Source organism: Mustela putorius, unplaced genomic scaffold (genome assembly GCF_011764305.1).
Source record: "Mustela putorius furo isolate JIRA1106 unplaced genomic scaffold, ASM1176430v1.1 tig00003866_pilon_pilon_pilon, whole genome shotgun sequence".
NCBI classification, from domain to species: Eukaryota; Metazoa; Chordata; class Mammalia; order Carnivora; family Mustelidae; genus Mustela; species Mustela putorius.
The window spans coordinates 2817011-2837881 of record NW_025422018.1 but is presented as its reverse complement, the minus strand read 5'-3'; the positions used below and the strand labels follow the sequence as shown (position 1 = coordinate 2837881).

The following is a 20871-nucleotide window of genomic DNA, read 5'->3' as shown; positions in this document are numbered from 1 at the left end:
TAAAGAGGAATGAACTGCAGCAGAATATTTTATACAGGACTTTGTAAAAGCGCCAAACGGCCTTCCTCTGGGTTTTCCTATTCAGGTTGACTCAGCAAACAGATGTTACAGAAACATAAACCAGAGCCTTCCAGCTGCAGACATTTCAGAGAGGAATTCTTTAATAAAATCAATCTATTCTGTGAAGATATGAAAAATCATCCACCATACTTGGCCTCTTAAGACTCCTTCAAATTAATGTTCTAGGAAAAAAAGGTCAGTGGCAACAAAAAATGTCATTTTACCATTGTTCTTTTCAAAAGAGAAACAGAAGATCTCAGTCACCCACCTCTCAGAAACACCAGTTCAGGACCAGGATTGGTGTACTCAGAAAAGAGCATAAATTCTGTCCACAGAACATCAGCTAACATGGAAGGAAGTAACTTCCATTTCCCTTGGTCTCCCTGGGCTTGTGTTCTGCAAGTGCTCACATCAGCAGGTCTATGCAAGAAACGCACTTGCAGGGCTCTAATGCTTGTTTTTAATTCTGAGGCTTTTAAAAAATTTTCCCTTCCATTCTCTCCCCAAAAAGTCAGAGGGTTTTGCCATGTTTCAGTTTTAAACTGATTCAATTGATGTGCAAAAACCCTACACACAAGGTGTATAGCCAAATCCCACCACCTATCTCGTGCCTCACCCTCTGAATACTTGCTACATTTTGGATCCTTGAACTCCAGTAGAGGTAATAATGAAGAAAAGTAGAAACACCAGGCTTACAAAATGAAAAATTTTTTAAAACCTCTGGTCAGTAGATAACTTTACTGAAATAAATATTACCCAAAATACAAAATGATTTTGCCCAATGAGGTCATTTCCTTAAAACCCAAGCCCAATAGTTCATATCTGTGCTGATCTGTTGTGTCATCTGCATCAAAAGAAGCCACTCCAGAGGGTGCCTGCCTGGATGGATGGCTCCGTTGTTAAATTTGTCTGCCTTCTGTGAGAGTCAAGCCCCATGCTGGGCTCCCTGCTCAGCTGGAAGCCTGCTTCTCCCTCTCCCCCTGCTTGTATTTCCTCTCTCGCTGTCTCTGTCAAATAAATAAACAAAATCTTTTAAAGAGAGAGAGAGAATCCACTCCAAAACAATGCCTCTCTCTGCTCTTAGCATGTGTTGTGGAGACCAAAGACCAGCCCATGGTCCTGCGCCGTGGACCTCCTACAGGAAGAGCTGGAGTTGGCCTCTATTAGGGCCAATGTCCACAACAAACAGCATATGAAGACCTGGGGAATGAAGCAGTATCCTAGTCCTCTTCAGTCATGACTCTAAATGCCAATAACAAGAGGCCTGGGGGCAACTGGGTGGCACAGTGGGTTAAGCCTCTGCCTTCAGATCAGGTCATGATCTCAGGGTCCTGGGATCGAGCCCCGCATCAGGCTCTCTGCTCAGTGGGGAGCCTGCTTCCCCCCTTCTCTGTCTGCCTGCCTCTCTGCCTACTTGTGATCTCTGTCAAATAAATAAAAAAAAAACTTTAAAAACAAACAAAACAAAACAAAAAAAAACAAGAGGCCCAGAAATTAACCTCTGGAACGGAGTTTTTGAAAACCTGAAAAATCATTTACATTCCCTCCATAATTCTATCTACCTAACGTCTGTGTGTGTGTGTGTGTGTGTGTGTGGACACAGTTTGCACACAGCAGCTCTCGCCCACCCCCGACACCACCCCACACATGTGGTGCCTTGACGAATCAGGTATCCAACCTGGATTCAGGTAACAGCTTCTGCAAACAACACTTGGTGCAGCACCCTTCCAGTGTCCCTCTACCTAGCTGGTGCTCCAAGGACTCTATTCTACCAAACACGAAAGTTATTAGCACACCGAGCTGATTTTCAACAATGCACAGCTAAGGTCTGACACACCTCATGAGCACACTGAAACCAGCAGGATTGGGAGGCAGCCACAGAGGCGGGTCTGCCACCAGCCCTGTAAGGGCCACTGGGAGGGTGGCCAACACTCCAGCGTCCAGAATGGTTCTTCCCGGAAGGTGTCTGCCTGTGGAAAGAGCCTCAGTGCCAGGCTTGGGGCATAAAGGCAGAAACCAGAGACCAATGGGAACTGCCTTATGTCTCAAGTGGACTTCCGAGTTGCCTGTAATTGTTACAGCTGGGGTTCTGGTTACACTGGATAGAATCCACCAGCTAAAGATGTTTGCACTGGGCTCGAATCCTTCCTCAGCAACCTCAGAAGAGCTGTGAGAACCTTGATTCTAGACCTATCCCCAAAGGACCTGACAGTTCACAGAGCCCTCCCTCATCCAACCCCAAAACAGAGAAAGAAAAGACACTATTGTGACTAAGTGGATTACCTGTATGGAGGCCCCAAACTTCTCATTGCAGAGGCTACACACCAGCGCCCACCGACTGCTGGGGATGTGAGACACCTTCGTGATGGGTTCCATCTTCTCAGGGCTGCCAATGCTCACCTAGAGGCCCAAAGAATAGCAAGACAGGCTGGCAGAGGCCATCTGACAAGCAAGAGCTGAGCATGGACAGCAAAAACGTATTTTCCTACGGACACCCTACCAGCTGGTGGCAAGGGACATGCACACACTCTTCTAGGGCAGGAAAATCCCTACTTCTGAGCATCTGGACAGTGCAGGTGCCAGCTCTGGGCCAGCAGCAGTAGAGAACCCAGAGCCCAGTCCCCATGCTCCATGCCCTTCCATGCGTCGAGGGTGGGGCGAGGGGGGAGGTAGTTCCTGTTTATGAACTCAGGTAACTAGTAACAGTCACTTCTCACCTGAGTGTCTGACAGCAAAAGATGGGTTTGTATCAGGACAATGCAATCTAACTCAGCCTCTGGCCCACAATTAAGTGGTCAAGACTGAAAAGCCTTCCTAGATGTATTTAAATAGTTTGTGAACAATGAAGTAAATACATACTAATTTTAGCATCTCCCTCAGTGAAGAAAACCATTCTTTCCAGTCAGAAAACATTACTACAATTCAAAGTGGAAAATTACCAAGATAAATAGGCATCCTGTATGCATTCAGCCTGGATCACTAAACTCTATCCCTATTAATAACAAACCATGAGATTCAACGGTACCAGGACTCTAATCCAAATCATTCCCAGATAATATTCCTCAGGAGAAGAAAAATGCACCAAAATTACACCCCCCCCACCCCCACAAAAAAAGTTGCAATTTAAATCACAAATGACAGCCTCATAGAGAGCCATGCAAATTAAATTAGTCAAGGTCTGGGACTTGAAATAAATTAGACCAGACCTGAAATTAAAGAGGTTGAGGCTAAGTTAGAATTTTAATAAAAATCACAAAAATTGACCTAAAGCAGTGGTTCTTTAACCATCTAGTGCTGCATGGAAGGCTCACCAAGCCCAGGGACTCAGAGCAGATCCCTAGGAAAGGCCAGAGCAGCACCCAGGCCAGACCACCACAGGCCCACTCCTGGCAGCACGTGTCAGCAGTGGGAGAATCAGCTGGGACACAGTTCTGAAGTGGTTTGAACACAACCAAGAGTCCAACTCAATGCTGCTTCCAGTTAACATTCCCACAAATTTATGTACTAAGTCAAGAGGACAGTAAGCCTGAGATTCCGATTAAGAGGGAGGGAAAAAAAGACAACAATTAATAGGTGTCTTTTCACTCAGCGGCTATAATATAATATAATTATATATTTTATATATATATATATAATATTTTATAATATAAAATACCCCTATATATGAGTGGTTCCCCACCCCCAATCCCAGCTATAAAGCCCATAGTACTCCTAAGCTAGGCTACTACTAAGCACTACACCTACCTCAGGGATCCACAGAGCACAGCTGACATGGACCCATTTGGTGCCACTGCGGGTAGGCTTCATCGCTCCGCCTTTCTTGGGACACAGCAAACATTTTGGCTGAACTCCCAGGGCACACGTCCGGCACAGCCAACTGCCCTCCGGGACCTTGAGGATTCCATAACAGGCCTGTGAAGCCACAGCACATCCCCCAAAGAAAACAGAGAAAGAAGAAAGATTTATTTTTCCCCATGTATCTGTCATTTAAAAAACACCAGAAAGACTTTAACAGAATAGAATAGAGGTACTCCCACATCCACCTAGCTAGAGACCCTCTCCCTTTAGCAAAAAATGCCAGCCAGCCTCACAGCAACAGCCTGGAGGTATCTGGGATCTTCAGGGATAAACACATCCTTATTTACCAGAAGTTGGTCCTGAAAAATCCTGAAGGACAAAAAGCTTGACAGGAAACCTGCTTTACTCTATTGCTACCGGCACCCATCTATACCAAGTTTCTAAATATTGGGCAATAAATTCTCAAAACACCCCATGAGGCTAAGTGGGGGAAGCTTTTCCTTCTCTGATTTATTAATGTGGGTGGGATACCAAAGTGAGGGGAAAATGCACAAAGCAGTTGAGTCTACAAAAGCTATTCAATGAGATGGCCTATGAAGTAAGAATGAACTAAGGAGCATCCGCATTCCCACAGTCAAACAAAATCCGCTCACTAGACCCCACCACTCTCCCAAGTGAGCACAACATGCACAGAAAAATGAGACCCTGTAGACAAAGAGAATTTGGTGTCTTCAGCCAATATTTAAAACAAAACCTGCTTTGCACAAGATGGCAACATTACACCAGACAACATAAAACTACTGAAATCAAGGATTTTACCACTAAAGTCATTAAGATGGTTCAAAAATAAGAAAAAGCAAATGTTAAATGTGAAGAAACAAAACTGGGATGGTACCAGGAGCACATTCAGAACATTTAAAAAAACCAAATTATTCAGAACTTTATCCTTAAAGAAGCCAGAAGACAGGAAGTCAAGACACAGTAACATAGCTCCAATCCTCCAGACAGGAAAAACACAGCCACTCTGGGATCTGAATAGCGAGGACACAGAAAGGAAACCACAAGCATGAAGAGAGGAGCAAAGTAAAGCAACACCAAGACTGAAGCTTAGGAGCCGAGCCCTAGGTCGGTGCCATGAGTAAGCCACTGTCAACACAGACTTACTGGAAAAAAATTTTTTAACAGAGCTAAAAGACACTATTAAGTTTTCAAATACTAAAAAGGTCTGTATCAGGCATTCTAGAAAAAGTCACATTTGAAGAGAGAACTTTTTTTACTGGAAAATCAAGTCTATGCTAAATTTAAAAAATTAAATACAGTATGCCCTCAAGAGAAGCCTTCAAGAGCCTCCCAACAGGACGGTGATATAAATGTGAGGGCAAAGGGACAATGTCGCATGGCAGGCTGGGCGGAGGGGTGGGGCTGGGGGACCAGGGTCCCAAGTCCCAGTTCCAATGCCCAACCAGACGTTAGTGAACCCATTTATAAAAGAGGGGGTTCAACTAGTTTTCAAGCAGAACCCTTGTTTTCAAACAAAATTCTCAGGGAGGAAAAAAGAATGTAAAATGGCATTAAAAAATACTGAAACATCATCCAGGAAAGGAACACCAGCAACAAAACAGCAACACTGGTAGTCAGAGTGATCCTGACCCAACAAAGCCACTTTGAGAATTTTGTTATCCCAGGGAAACTTCCCAGATAATCTGAAAATCTAGTGCCAAAAGGTGGCCTGTAACAGAACTAGAGCAAGAGACTGGCCTCCTGTCTCCTTGTCAGGATGAGCTGACCAGTGGGGACGTCGTCAAGAAGAGGGGAAGCCTCCTTCTAGCAGAAGGAGTACACAATCAGCAAGAACTTCTCAGAACAAACCTGATTCTTCCTTCTGAGAGGTCGCCCAAAGAAGTATTCCACAGGAGTCTTTAAGTTTGTTTTAAATCTCAACATCAACAGTTGAATGATAGCCTTTTAAATCGCGAGTGTATATACAAACTAGTGTCCCCTCAGAAATCCAAATTACTTCATTACTGCATCAAGGAATACGTGAGAGAAGAGATGGAGATGGTCAGGAGCTTTTTAAAATCACGCAGCACCCTTCTTACTGATGCTGGACGCTTTACCTTTCTGTGGATGGTAGCCAACAACCACCAAATGCCAGTGAGCACGCGAAGGACAGTCAGTAACATTTAAGAAAAGGAATCTCCTTACTCTTCTTTTAACATCACAGTTTATAAACGAACACATTAGCAAATGTTATGGGTTGAACTGAGTCCCAAACAGATAAGAAGTTATCCTAATCCCAAGTCCCTCAGAATGTGGCCTTATTTGGAAACAGGGTCTTAACAGATATAACTAGTTAAGATGGTATCATATGGGAGTAAGGTGGGTCCCTAAATCCATCCGGACAGGTACCCTTAGGAGAACGTGGCCATGTATGAAGACAGATACACGAGAACACCGTCACACAACAAAGGCAGAAACTAGAATTGTGCAGCTGCAAACCAAAGAACATAACTGTTAGCAAACCACCAGAAGACAGACAGAGGCAAGGACAGCTTCCCCTATAGGTTTCTGAGGGAACATGGACCCAACAACACACCATTGATTTCACACTTCCAGTCTTCAGAATTGCAAAATAATAAATGTCTGTTATCCACCCCGTTTGTGGTATTTTGTTATGGCAGCCTAACAAACTAATACAGCAACCTAACCAGTTTTAGAAATTACCCCCTCCCCTGCCCCCAGTGTTCATATCTAAACTCAGGTGTGAGCCAGTTGAGAGGGGCTGCATATATTCCTCTGAAGCAAACCTTACTTCTGTGGATGGGAATAAAAACATTATGCAAGGGAAGAAGATCTCCATAGAGGATCCTCTTCTTCCAGATGTAAGAAAGTAGTAGGAAATACTTCAGACACTGTAAGAACCTATTAGGAACAAAAGATGTCGTCCACAGAGCACACCTCTTTCACTCACTTAGGACAGCAGGAAAACAGGCCCCATCTGGAGGGAGACCTCTGGCCTCCCTGGCAGCAGGTGAGCTCACACCCCAGGCGGCTCCGTTCTTTCTGGGCCTTACTGCCTACATACCTGGTGCACACAGATGTTGCATTTGTCACAGAACACCATCTCATTGCCGTCCTCACCGTCAGGTGACTGGCAGACATCACAGACAACATCTTCATCATATTCAATCCCCAGGCCTTCTTCAGTCTCTATAGCATGATTCATATTGTCATAGCATCGCTGTTCAAATTCCTCTAGGACCCTTTCCATGGTGTATTCATCCAATTCAGGCATTCCTAAAGGAAAAGTGCCCCAAAAACATTTTAATAAAACCATACTGATAAACATTACAGTAAGACATTATTAGTATATTTGTATTTATAATGCATAAATAATCTTATAAATAAATCCATCCTGAGGATCCCAAACATTTTCTACGGAATGCCTCTCACTGTTCCAAGGAAGGATCTTCAAATTAAAAGGCAAAGAGAATCTTCCATGCAACAGTCTGTTACTTATGGTCAGGCACTGAGCTATAGTGTTGTAAGCAGAAAAGCAAAAGATAAATCCCAAAAGGGTTTAAGGGTATTAAATACATATATTGTTAAACTAGCATTTTATTATATGATACATAACAAAATCATGACCATATAGGGCACCTGGGTGGCTCAATTAACCATCTGCCTTCAGCTCGGGTCATGATCCCAGGATCCTGGGATCGAGCCCTGCATCAGGCTCCCTGCTCAGCAGGACAGTCTGCTCCCTTTCTCTCTCCCTGCTTGTGCATGTATATGCACTCTCTCTCACACACATAATAAATAAAATCTTCTAAATAAATAAATGAATCTTCAATAAAAAAAAAAAAACACCAAGGGTATATTATAGTTTGGGTGTCTTCTGAATAACACTCCTTTCTTGCTACTGAAAATGTTGCTCTGAGAACAGATTTCACTGTGAGCACACAAATGTTTTTAACTGGTTTATCCCTCCTCACACTCTGAATTTACAAAGTTGAGATGCATAGTCAATCAGACACATGAGAGACGGAAACACAAGGAATGTCTGAAGCAAGGGAAACAGCTCATTGCGAATCAAATAAAATGCATTCTTATGCAAGAATGATCAAAAATAAATTTCAAGTGGTTATCGTGGTTACAATACTGGTAAGATGAGACTTTTATTTCCTTCCATTTGTGGATATATTCCAAACTTCCTACAATGAAAATACTCATGCAGAAAGAAAAACCAGGTTATAAAAATATTCTAACAGAACACGTAAGTGACAAGAAACAATAGGTCATTAGAGCCAACTTCTATGCATTCTGATAAATACAAAGCCATCAAATTAACACTTCAAGTTTTTAAAAACTTGGAGGACACAGAGCTGCTAACCATGATAAGCTCTAAGCACATATTCAAAAAAAACCACCTACCCATCTCCCACACTCCAGTTACTGATAAAATACTCAACTGCCTGGTCAGGCACTTACATCTCAATTCCTCCTACCAGTTTTGAAACTAACACTGGCTTTGAAAATATAATTCTATGCCCTATAATTAACTTCTACCATTACAAAGACCAATAAAAACTATGGGACGCCTGGGTGGCTCAGTTGTTAAGCAGCTGCCTTCGGCTCAGGTCATGATCCCAGCGTCCTGGGATCGAGTCCCGCATCGGGCTCCTTGCTCAGCGGGGAGCCTGCTTCTCCCTCTGCCTCTGCCTGCCATTCTCTCTGCCTGTGCTCGCTCTCTCCACCCCCCTCTCTGATAAATAAATAAAATCTTTAAAAAAAAAAAAAAAAAAAAAAAAAAAACAAAGACCAATAAAAACTAAAACATCTTAAAAAGCATATGTTCAATTTATGTTAGACAACCGCATATCAGTCTTGCCAAAGTATTCCAGACTACCTTTCCATCTGGCGAGTTAGCCCAGTACTCGTTACTTAAACCACCCACAAAGGCCTCAGCATCTTTGGCTGTACCCTCAACCATAAGACAGGACACCCAGCTAGTCAAGTGTATGATACAGGTCTTCCTACAGCTGTTACAAAACAGAACTTTATAATCTTTGAAGCTAGAACTGAACGGTATTCAGTTCCAAGAGAGCTCTGAAAACTTATCAACAGATTATGTCAAACAACCTCCTGGCTTGCTAACGTCCTAGTCACTAATACCTAAAAGCAGGGACCAGGAGGAAGGCACTGTACCTTGTCAAAATACGTGAGTGATCAAACAAGGAGAAAGCAACAACCTTCCTGGCTCAGTTGGCTTGACTGCCCCCATCCAACAGGCTGAGGCCCAGGGAGTGCGGTGGCACAACATGCACCTGCTGTCCACCAGGCTCTATGTGAGGCTCGGGGACCCATCCACAGCAAAAGCAGTCTTTGTCCCTCAGGGCTCTGAAATCTACCACCAAGCATTCTATAAACGCTTACTGTGTGCCAAACTGCCAACAGACATCTCTGCCACCTCTCCCCAACCCAGGACCCAAAGCACAAGTTCTAATGAATCCTCAGTCTCTCACTCCAAGCCCAGACTTGACTGACCTCCGTGCTCCTGCTCATCACAGCCCTTCAAGCAGCACTTAGCAGCCTGAGGTGACAATGTAAGATACAACCTACCTACAATCCTGGTCTTGACACCAGGAGGCACAAGTAAAAAGAGGTACAGAAGCCCCAAACTGTAGATAAACACAAGAAGAGTAACTTACAGAAAATAGCCTACAATGGGCAAAACATTCAGCCAAGCGGGGGTTTCACAGAAAGAAAACAGGACAGAGGTGAATGGGAAAAGCACTCCAGATTTGGAGCAGGACTTGAGAATCATAGAAGTAAAAATATAAGAGGTGTATGAGAGAACGGTGAGCTTGGCTGGTGCGGAGTTTCCTGAGAGAAACAACAGACCACAGGAAGAAAGAACTGAATAGCACTGCAGGAAAACACCACCAGGGCATTAAACTGTGAGGACCAGACCCTCCTGTCATCTTGGGGAAGTCGCTTCATCTCTCTGGGCTTCAGTTCCCTTGAGATAAGCAAGTGAGGGGGGTAGATCAGAGCAGAGATGGGGAATTCTGCCTCCCATACCCATGGAAAACATCTTCCTTCAATCCCACCACTCTATTCACAAGCCATTCACAGACTCAGTCCCTTTGAAAACAGGTGCCATAGCCAGACACACTCATCTCCAAAAAAGACCCCACGATTCTGAAACCGAAGGTAGGATGGAGTGGACTTCACCAGACGATGCTGAGGGGCTTCTGCTACATACCCATATGCCTGAAATTCTTCTCTATTCATCATTCATTAATGAAGAAATATAACCCATGGTCTCTCACCCATCTCCTTAAATTCCTCATTGGTCAGTTCCAGCCATGCAGCATCCATGTCGTTGAGGTCGTAACGACACACACTGTCGGCCAGCGTCCGGATATCAACATAGCCCAACTCTGGAGGCTCGGAGCCCGGCGACACAATGTATTTCTTGGGCCTGATGAACATGAGGGATTTCTCTTCAGACACGACCCTAGTTAACAAGAAAACAAAGCAGCCAGGTTACCCTTCCTGCCATAAGAAAGGAAGTCTTTCACAAGGCCCAAAATTTGCTTCCACTTACAACACCCTAATCCCCAGGTTATCACCGGATAAACATGCTAATACTGAGACATCCTCAAAACAGCTTTTTCCAACTGGCTTCCTGGGATACTGCACGCCCTGCCTTGAGCTAGGACAGTGGCTGCCCCGACCTGCTGGCAATCCCGAAACACTGACCTCCAAAGCTTCAACAGTTAGTGATTAAGTCACTTTCAACCAATCAGGCTTGCCCACCCTGCTGAAGGTCTAGCACCAGGTTCTTCCGAACAGGTCCTGCACAGCAGGACCCTGGGGAACCAAGGGGCCAAACCCATCACCTCTAATCTTAAAAATAAAATTAGGCCTTGCCCATTACTAAGCAAGCTAAGAATCTGAGAGGCCTAGCCAAGTAGGGGACTCTCCCAACATATGCTTAGGACCCCAGGAGAGGAACACAAGCTCCCGCTTCTCCTTATATACTACCACCCTCTCCCCACACCTGTTAAGACCTGAAGCGCCTTTCACTACACCCCACTCAAAAGAAATGACAGTACACAAGACTGAAACCCTCCCAATTTGGAAGGAAGAGCCCTCTTCCTAAAGACCTAGGCCCAACATCACAGCCCCACATGTCCACACAGTTCCTCCCTCCACTGCCATGTCAGCAGACCATCAGCAGGTGGTCCAAAGAGTGTCAAAGTATTGTCATCAACTAATTACCAGAGTGATTTTACCTACAGGTAAAACAGGCAAACCAAAGGGAGTTATTTCTCCAACTCAACCAAGAGCAGGGCTTTAGCTAAAAACTCCATAAGCTGTGGTTAACATGTACTGCTCTTGGTCTGGACTCTCAAATAAAAAAATGACCTGGCGAGCAATTCTGGATGGGGACTGCCATCCAAACAGTGAAAACAGTGCTGTGACCCAAACGTAGATTCGAAGGCAAACATGGTGTTTATCCTGCAGGGCCAACGACTCTGGCCTACGGAAGCATTGGATTGGTCATTTAAGCTTGCATATTTAAGGGGACATTTGTCACAGAGACCCCAAAACAACAATAATCAGCAATGGTAAAAGAGTCCATTTCACAAAGCCGGCAGCTAACCAACAGCACAGCAGAGAAACCAGGCGTTAGCTGAGCGTAGAGGCCCTGAATCTTCCCTCCCTATGAGGGGCCTCCACAGTCAGCTGAGCAGCACAGTGAAGGAAGGAGCAAACAGGCCCCAGCTCCATGCGGAGGCAGGTCATCAAGGCCCCGGACCCACAAGACCTTACATAAAATAAAATAATAAGAGAACTAATCAAGCGTTCCTCCTCTGAAGCCCCCCTTCCACACTACCATAACCTGGCAGGTCTCCTCACACCTGCCCTCCTCCAGAGGTGGAACCCATCCCTACAAGAGCCACGAAGCCAGGTACTCCTCTCCAGCAGAACTGCTCCCCAGAGTGAACACAACTGGGGGTGAGGTGAGGGGGGGAAAAAAAGCAGCAGTTGTGTAAACATCCCAACTTCCTCCCCTCAACCAGTCACCTCCCTGAAATGTCTTGGAATTTGCCCTCCTCTCGTAAGAGAGCAGCACCTTCCCAAGATGCCTGGAATATTAAATATGGAGGCCCATGGCCCACAAAATCACTCCCTCTGGACCTAAAGCATGTTTCTACACATTTCTGTGGCCACTTGAGGCCCCCTCTTAGTTCACTGCTCTTCTCAGGCACCTGGCTGTCGGCAGAAAGGCAATGGCAGGTGGAGAGACACGTCTACCTGGCCACAGGCTGAGGGATGGTCCCTGGGCTCACAGGCACCTGGACCCCTTTCTCCCACTCCTGTCTCCAGGGATCTGCCAACACATAGTACTCATCTGGGTTCAGCTGATAGGAGTCATGCAACTTCATAGCAGTGATCAGGTCTGTCCTAAACACCTGGAAAGGGAAAGAAAGGGTCACTGACATGTGATATTTGCATTCTGACTCAGAGTGCTGGCAGCTGCAGGGTAACCATAGAGCTGCCGTGTAACAAGGTCACTATATCAGCAGAGACTAGGTCTGACCTATTACAGGAACCCCTTGGCCTGCCGCGCCCTTGGCCTCTCAGGCTGGGGGCGGCAATGGCTCACACCAGCCTCTCACTTCCTCATCAACTCCATAAGCCTGCAGCATCTCTGACAGCAGGGAAGCAACCTTGTTGTCCTCCTCCCCAAAACTCTAGAAACTCTCAATTCAAAAGAGGGCTGCTGAGATTTCACTCAAGGATGCCCTTTTGGTAAGATATAAAACTCCACTAACCAAGCAAGAACTTCAAGCCAAAACCCAGAACTGCCAGGCCTCCTCTCCCATACGCAGACCACCACCACCCAGCTCCTGCCTCCCAGAGCACCAGGGCCTGCGGCAAGGTACCCGGGCAGTCAGGTCCTGGCTGGCAGGTGCCACACATAAGTACATGTGGGGAAAATATGGGAAAGAAGCAACGACAGACCAGGGTCAAGTCAGAAAAAGGGCTTGTAAAGAACATGTTTACACATGTTTACCTGGCATAACTTCTATAAGGGAAGCAGTATTTGAGAGGAAAGGAGGGGAGGGAAAGAAAAAAAGCAAGCAAGCAAGCTACGCTACCCTCTCTTCACCCCACCTAAAACCGACCCCTCAAAACTCCAAAGCACCCCTGTACAGGCAGAGCTCCTCAATCTATCAGAGGTAGAGACGAGAGCAAAAGTGGCCCTCGCAGGGCTGCTCTTCCCAACTGGGAAAAGGGCAGAAGTGCAGTGCCGGCAGCCAGACGGGGCCTTGTCCTCAGTCCACCAGTGTCTCAGGGCTACATAAGGAAGCTCTGACCCTGGCATTAGCACTGGCCCAAAGTTGTATTTGGCACAAAGCAAGCCTGCATCTGTAAGCTACACTCTCTGTTTACACAAGTCACAATGCTGAACTCTCTCTGCTTGGGACAGGGAGTTCTTTCTTAAGCTGTGAAGCACAGTTCACATTATACGCCTGTTAATAGGTCCATATTTGTTTTTCCTGGTGGCTTTTCAGACTGGTGATCACTTTAATAAACTTCACCATAATAAAGTCTGAGGGCAGTGTCTGAATACAAAGTCCATTTCTCTGGCCTGCCATTTTTTCAACACAGACTTCTTCCTCGGTCTGCCACTTCTCGTTTCTCAAGTCCCAGTTAACAAGCAATAACCTGGCTGTGCACCGTCTGCAAAAGCACAAGCAAGGTCAGGCTCCCCTGCAGCACTGAGACCCCGAAGCAGGCACCCAGCCCAGATGCAGGCACCCATGCCCTTCTCCCCCGATAGAGAAAAGCACAAGTCTTCATCTTCAGGAAGCAAATCAGTTAAAAAACACATTCCAACCAAGCCTTGCAAGTAAAAACAAGGGAGTAAGCCAAAGGAGGAGGAAAATCAAACTGCGGCAACAATATGAGAAAAGGCAACCCACCCTTCCTTTACTGAAAGACTCGGAGGACAGTCAAGAAATGAAACAGATGCCCTACACGGACTCCCCAGTCTCTGGCAGAATTCAATGTTAGCGCTAACCTATGTGTAAAGTAGTCCGAACTAAGAGTTCAACTCAGAATTTTAGAGGGGGAAAAAAAACGGGTCAGGGACAAGGCCAGTGCCCTCCATGCCGCTCAGCCTCCTGCCGCCTGGTGCCTCTCAGACCCAGCACTAGCTCCCCCATCCTAACCCCCATCCAATTGTCCTGAAGTAACAGAAACGCATGCAGCGTGAACGGGAGGACACTGGTTGTGGAGGCAGCACAGAGAATTAAGAAATAAAGACAGGCAGAGCCGCTCAGATCCCACAGGAAAGGAGGGGAGCACTGCAGATCAAAAATGACAAAGACCTGGGAAACGAAGGCACTAAAACAGCCACCTTCCCATGAAGGTCTGATCTAATGTTTAAGTGTCTCCTGGGATGGTTTTCTACTACAATTCCTCATGGAGAATGGTAATCCACAACTAACAACTCCTAACCTCAATACAGCCAGCGACCCTCAGCACTCCCATCACAGACCCAGAAAAAGAAGGAGCTGGTGGAGCACAGGCCTCGGCTCTGCAGCTACAGGATGAGGCAGTCTCTGAAGCCATCTATTCAAGAGGCAACACAAAATCAGGGACTGAACCTAAGGCCCTCCTCCCCACAGCCTGCCCACCTGAAAACTGGAATAAACTAAAATCCCTTTCTGCGATCATTCAAATCCTCAGAGCCTGGCCAAGGCTGTCAAGTAAAACCTATCTCAGGCCTGGTAAAGGACCCTAATCAACAAAGGCCTGCAGAGAAACGCACCTAAAAGCAATTTTAAATAAAGAGACAATAGATAATAGGTAGGGAGGTAGGTAACAAAATGTGGGGGAGCAGGAAAATAGAAGATGAGAAACAAATCGAAAAAGAAGAGGGAAAAAAAAGCCTTAAACGTAATCGCCGAAACAAAACTCCCAGAATTACAATGGGTTGTTGCCAAATAAGCCACAAATTCATGGCCAAAACTAACTTGAGGCTGGCAGGGACTGGCAGCAGCCGAACCCGCTGATCTCCTGGCCAGAGGAAAAGTTGTTGGGAGCCAGCGAAGATGAAACAGAAAAGGAAAAAAAAGAATATAATTAATAATAATAGCTAACATTTACTACTGAGCACTCTTTTAAGTGCTTAGTATGTATTAACGTCTGTGTATTAACCCCACTTAATCCTCACAAGAATCCTATGAGGCAAACACCTGTGTTACCCCCATTTTAGAAATTTGAAAACTGAGGCCAAAGTAGTTAGATAACTTGCCCACGATTGCAGAGACATCAATATCAATCAACCAGGTGTGTGCCAACCACATGTACTCATGCACACGGTAGGACATGCACAGTCGCACCATCATTCAGGAAATACCTCTGAAGGTTTTCGATCTTCATGTCTGGAGCAGGAACCTCTCCTGTGCTGGGATCGGGAATTCTGGGACCAAGTAGTTGAGAGGCCTAAAGACAAATATCCAAAGAGGAACAATTAAAAGTACACAAATCACAGTGTGTTCATGGGCTTTTGGTTATTTTAAAGATTTTATTTATTTGAGAGAGGGCGAGTGAGAGTGAGCAAGTGAGCGAGCAGGCACCGGCAGGAGCAGAGAGAAGGGGTGGGGGCGGGAGAGAGTAGGGGTGGGGGCAGGAGAGAGTAGACTCCCTGCTAAGCCCTGCTCAGCCCCAGGCTTGATCCCAGGGTCCCAGGATCACAACCTGAGCTGAAGGCAGACCCTTAACCAACTGAGCCAGCCACCCCGGCACTCCCACAGGAGCTTTTTTTTTTTTTTTATTTGACAGACAGATCACAGGTAGGCAGAGAGGCAGGCAGAGAGAGAGAGGAGAAGGAGGCAGGCTCCCTGCTGAGCAGAGAGCCTGACGTGAGGCTTGATCCCAGGACCCTGGGATCATGACCTGAGCAGAAGGCAGAGGCTTTAACCACTGAGCCACCCAGGCGCCCCCCACAGGAGCTTTTTTAACCAAATTCAGCAAGGCTGACCTCAGCGCCTCCCCGCAACATAAGCCGGCAATGCTCCTCCACTCCCAGTACTTACTTAAACCACACACTTTCCAGAGCAGGCCTAACCAGATCCCTCCATCCTCGCTGTGTAGCCCAGGTAACAGCACACAGGAGGGGGCATTTTAAGCTATCACCCATGCAGAGCCTTCATCTGTAAGCCTGCACTTCAAGAGATTCCACGTCTCTCACATTGGTAACTACAATGTGAAAAGCATGAGTTTTCAATAAACTTTCTAAATGCCAGATCATTATGTTAAATCATAATGCCACCCCCCAAAACATTAAAAAACAGTTCTGACTCCACAAAACATAAGAACTTTGCATGGCCTGAAACGGGGAAGCTCAGACTGCACCAGACTAAGTGCTATGGCCAATTAACTTTTTTTTTTTTTTAAGATTTTTTTATTTGACAGACGGAAATCACAAATAGGCAGAGAGAGAGGAGAAAGCAAACTCCCCACCGAGCAGAGAGCCCGATGCGGGGCTCGATCCCAGGACCCTGGGATCATGACCCGAGCCGAAGGCAGAGGCTTTAACCCACTGAGCCACCCAGGCGCCCCTGGCCAATTAACTTTAAAAATTGCCTACTCACCTTGCCCAAAAAAAGTGCGAACGGGGTCTTTTCTGTGTGTTTCTTCCACAACTAACTAATGCTCTACGATCCAGCTACTCCCCCACCAGGCCACAGAATCCAGAAGCCCTACCAGAGCACCCTTAGGCCCCTCTCAGGCCTAAGACCTCTTTTGCAGCATGAACTCTATCCTGCTTGAGATGCTCCCTCAGCCTGGGTGGGAATTCTCTTTCCTGGTATCTACTCAGTGCTAACTTCAGTCTTCTATGAACCCTGAACACATTAGCATTTCTCCTTCTTGCTCCAAGTATTCTCCCCATGGAGCTGTCATCCCTGCCCTTGGGTCTTCCCAATGTGCCCAGGAGACCATCAGACTCACATTTCTACTCTTACCTCCCTGCCAAGCTCCAGGTCCACGTTCACCTTCAGATAAGACATCAACTCCAGGGTTCCTTAGCTCAATCAACTCCACACAATAAAAACTGGCCTCAACATTTTACCCAAACCTGTTATTCCTCTTCTATTTCTACTTTGATGAATACCACTACCATTTCTACTAGAATTCAGAAATCTAAGAGTCATCCTAGACTCTCTTCACTCAGGATACATCCAACCATTGGCCGAGTTATATTCAGTGCAACTACCAATACCTCAGAATCCCCGCCTCCTCTCACTTGTTCTATTGGTCAACTGCAGTGGCTTCCTGTCTGTGGGTACCTACCTTACCACCACCAGAGAGCTGAAACAGCCCTCACAACTGCCCCTGGCAGGTGCTGAACTTCCTCATCACTCACCTCTAACCTGAACACATACTGTACTGTTTCCCAGAAATTAACAAACCTCCGTAAAATAAAAGCCCAAACCTAAAGGAACTGCCTTCTACCAATAAAATCATTTGCCACTCAAGTAGGAAGCTTTTATCTCTGTGGATTCCAGAGATGAGGGACACAGAATCAAAACACCTTAAGACCTTGGAGACATTAAGAAACAGATTCTACACATAAGCCTATCATCAGATTTGCAATGACGGAGACTAAAGGAGATTTCCAGGCTCTTCTGACACAGATGGGGGTAGTACCCTTGATAACCAGTTCTGAAGGCTTTTACTGGGTCAACTGACTGCTGTTAGGTTAGCAGAATTACATTTCCTACAGGTGGCCCTACTGTACTTTCCGTAAATATTGAAAATTCTTCCTTAAAGAATAGTAAGTATGTCTCTTTAGACTCTAATCAGTAAGAATGTTTCACTCCCACATTGAAGGAAATATTCTGGGCACACAGGAGTGCAAACCCAACTTGCAAAAGCTCTATGTCCAGTCATCAGCAGAAAAAGTAGAGACAGAAGCCAACTCAGGAACCTGGAGAGGCAGGCAGATGGTTCATGTCTTCAGACAGGTCTCTTTTCGCCCTCTGGTCCTGCAGGCCCTCCTCCGGCCAGCACACAGGCCAAGAAAACAGACAGAAGAGTGCAAACAACAACTCTAGAAGGATGCCCAACTGTTTGTGGAGAGGAAAGAAGATACAGGGCAAAAAGGCAAGGCCCCTTTCCTTTGAATTACTAGGAAAAGGATTATAAATATAAGAAAACCAGAAATTTTAGAAGAATCATTCCACTGCTATACTTTAAAAATGAATATAGAGTGAGGGAAGGGGAGTCTTTACAGTCAAATACTTTCAGAGTTAAAGCAGAAAATAAATTTGCTCACTTTTTAAAAAAGTTTTATTTAAGTGATCTCTATACCCAATGTGGGGCTCAAACTCAGGACTCCAACATTAAGAATTGATGCTCAGGGTGCCTGGGTGGCTCAATGGGTTGAAGCCTCTGCCTTCAGCTCAGGTCATGGTCTCAGGGTCCTGGGATGGAGCCCCACATCGGAGTCTCTGCTCAGCAGGGAGTCTGCTTCCCTCTCTGCCTGCCTCTCTGCTGACTTGTGATCTCTGTCAAATAAATAAATAAAATCTTTTTTAAAAATGGGGAAAAAAAAAAGAATTGCATGCTCTTCTTTTTATAAATATTTTATTCATTTATTTGAGATTGAGAGAGAGTGCACAAATGGGGGGGGGAGGCTCCCCACTGAGCAGGAAGCCTGACATGACTAGGGGCTCAATCCCAGGACCCTGAGCCAACCAGGCGCCCAAGAATCACATGCTCTTCTGACTGAGCCAGCCAGGTGCCCCCAAATTTGCTCATTCTTGGTTTTTGTGTCACTCTTGCCTCTTCTTGGGGATCTGTCAGAAGTCCCTCCCAGGTAGTTTCCCAGATTTCCAGGAAGTGCACAGTTTTGCTGGCCAAGAACACAATCCAAGTAATGGCAATCACTTAGAAACTTTTCCTAGGACTGCTTTTATATTCTTGAAAATGTCTGGGCCACATATGCTTTTAAAACCAGGAATCCAAAGATGCTCCAAATTTGGTATCTGATAGTAATAATATCCAAGGGAAATGCTGGTCCACCCAGAAATAGTCTGTCCCTCCTCCTTCTAATTTAACTAATGCAAAAGGAAGGAGAGAAAAAGTAATCTATTAAAGACTGGCAAAAAGGCAAAATTTAAATTTTAACTGACAAAAGGGATGTTCGCTAGAGCCAAAAGCCAGTAATCACCAAAATATCCACAAACTGAATGAGTAAACATACAGTGGTATCCATACAATTTACTAACCAAATTATGGTATATGCATACAATGGAGTACCACCCAGCAATAAAGAAAAAAAAAAAAATGAGCTAATGATACATACAACATGATGCTGGAATCATTCTGTGACGAAAGACAAAGAATACATATTGCATTATTCCATTTACGCAAAACTCTGGAAGGTAACAACTAAGCTATGTGACAAAGTAGATCTGAGGTTGATTAGGAAAAAGATAGAAGGAGTATCTTGAGTGTTATGATTTCATGTGTATAAACATTTCAAAATGTAACAAAAGTGCATACTTTAAATGCATGCAGAAAATAAGTGATGATTTTCTACCATCCGTTAACAGTAAAGGAAAAGATAATGCTCTATTTTACTTCACACAGGTAATTTGCATATAGGTGAGAATCTGCATAGAGAACTAGAGGATCCTTCCATGTCCAACAGCAGGTATTTGTTACCTGTAATCCCTTTTCTGGTTTTTCTTGCTTTTAAGCACTGTCAAGAGCCATCAGGCCCAAGTCAGAGGTGACTATTTACAACATACAGTATACCTAAGTTAGTATTGTGCACACAGCAGATTCTCAAAAAAAATTTTGAGTGGAAAAAAGTATAGTGTTGTTGAGAACAGCCATGCTTAACAAGAATCACCACCACTGTAACTCAAAAACTGAAGGTGGCAGGCACCAAGAATATACCTGTTTTACTTACTAGAAGACAGGTTTTGCTTTGTTCTTAAAGACTGATCTACTTATTTATCTTAGAGAAAAACAACACAAGCGAGCAGGGCAATTGGGGGGTGGTTGGAGAGAGTCTCAAGCAGACTCCCCACTGAGTGAGGAGCCCAACTCAGAAATGGATATTAACCCTGAGATCATGACCTGAGCCAAGATCAAGAGCCATACGCTCAACTGACTGAGCCACCCAGGTGCCCCTAGAAGACAGGTTTAAAGAAAAAAAAAAAAGATATGTTTTTGAGTTCTGGGAAAACAAGGTCATGGAAAATAATGCAAGAATGCATTTAAAGGGGTGCCTGAGTGGTTCAGTGGGTTATACCTCTGCCTTCTGCTCTGGTCATGGTCAGCCCCGCATCAGGCTCTCTGCTCAGAAGGAAGCCTGCTTTCCCTTCTCCCTACTTGTGAACTCTAGCTCTCTGTCAAGTAAATAAATAAATAAAATAATAATTTAGAAAAAAAAAAAAGGAATGCATTTAAAGACAACTTGCTGGGGCCACTGCCTCCTGACAGGAATGCACCAGCATCTACAGAAACATTCACAAAAAGCCTACGGGCCAAGAGACTCAGGTCTTGACAGTATTATACCAGTTCTCTCCCCACAGCAATGCTCTCTCAATTGGTCAAGAAGCTCCCAGAGTATTACTCAAGCAAAATAATTTGCAACCCCTTTTAATTTAAAAAAAGAAAAAAGTTAAGTTACAGAAATCTTTTTTTTTTTTTTAAGTATGTTGGGTGAAAAAAAAAACAAAAAACAGAACCAAGAGTATTTCAAATCCCACAAGGACCAGGAGATAGTGATTTATGCTACAGCAAAACCTCTAGACACCTCTAAGTTCTTAAAAACCATGTGCTAAGATCACACTTTGTTGGTACTGCATTTTGTTTTTGTTTTCAGAATGTTAACATTTAATGGCAAATTAAACTAAGAATATAGCAAGTAAAATTCTTTTTTATTTTCTCGTTGCTTTCAGG

At 45.0% G+C, this 20871-nt stretch overlaps 1 protein-coding gene across 14 annotated transcripts in view; it reads right to left on the bottom strand.

The window, feature by feature from the left end:
• JADE1 (jade family PHD finger 1) overlaps positions 1-20871 on the bottom strand; it is a 60907-nt gene that overhangs the window by 15491 nt on the left and 24545 nt on the right. For 9 of the 14 annotated variants that reach the window (XR_006602391.1, XM_004747919.3, XM_004747922.3 and 6 more), the window contains exons 3-8: positions 15308-15393; positions 12190-12347; positions 10194-10381; positions 6944-7155; positions 3805-3972; positions 2344-2460 (exon numbers count right to left, since the gene is read on the bottom strand). Coding sequence is in view for 13 of the 14 variants with exons in the window: in XM_004747919.3 (XP_004747976.1) it covers positions 2344-2460; positions 3805-3972; positions 6944-7155; positions 10194-10381; positions 12190-12347; positions 15308-15393 (929 nt within the window). In the remaining variant the exon portion in view is untranslated. Of the gene's footprint in view, positions 1-2343; positions 2461-3804; positions 3973-6943; positions 7156-10193; positions 10382-12189; positions 12348-14921; positions 14965-15307; positions 15394-15986; positions 16371-20871 lie in introns of those variants that run through there. The other 5 variants (XM_013053903.2, XM_045066429.1, XM_045066430.1 and 2 more) reach the window with 3 other exon arrangements.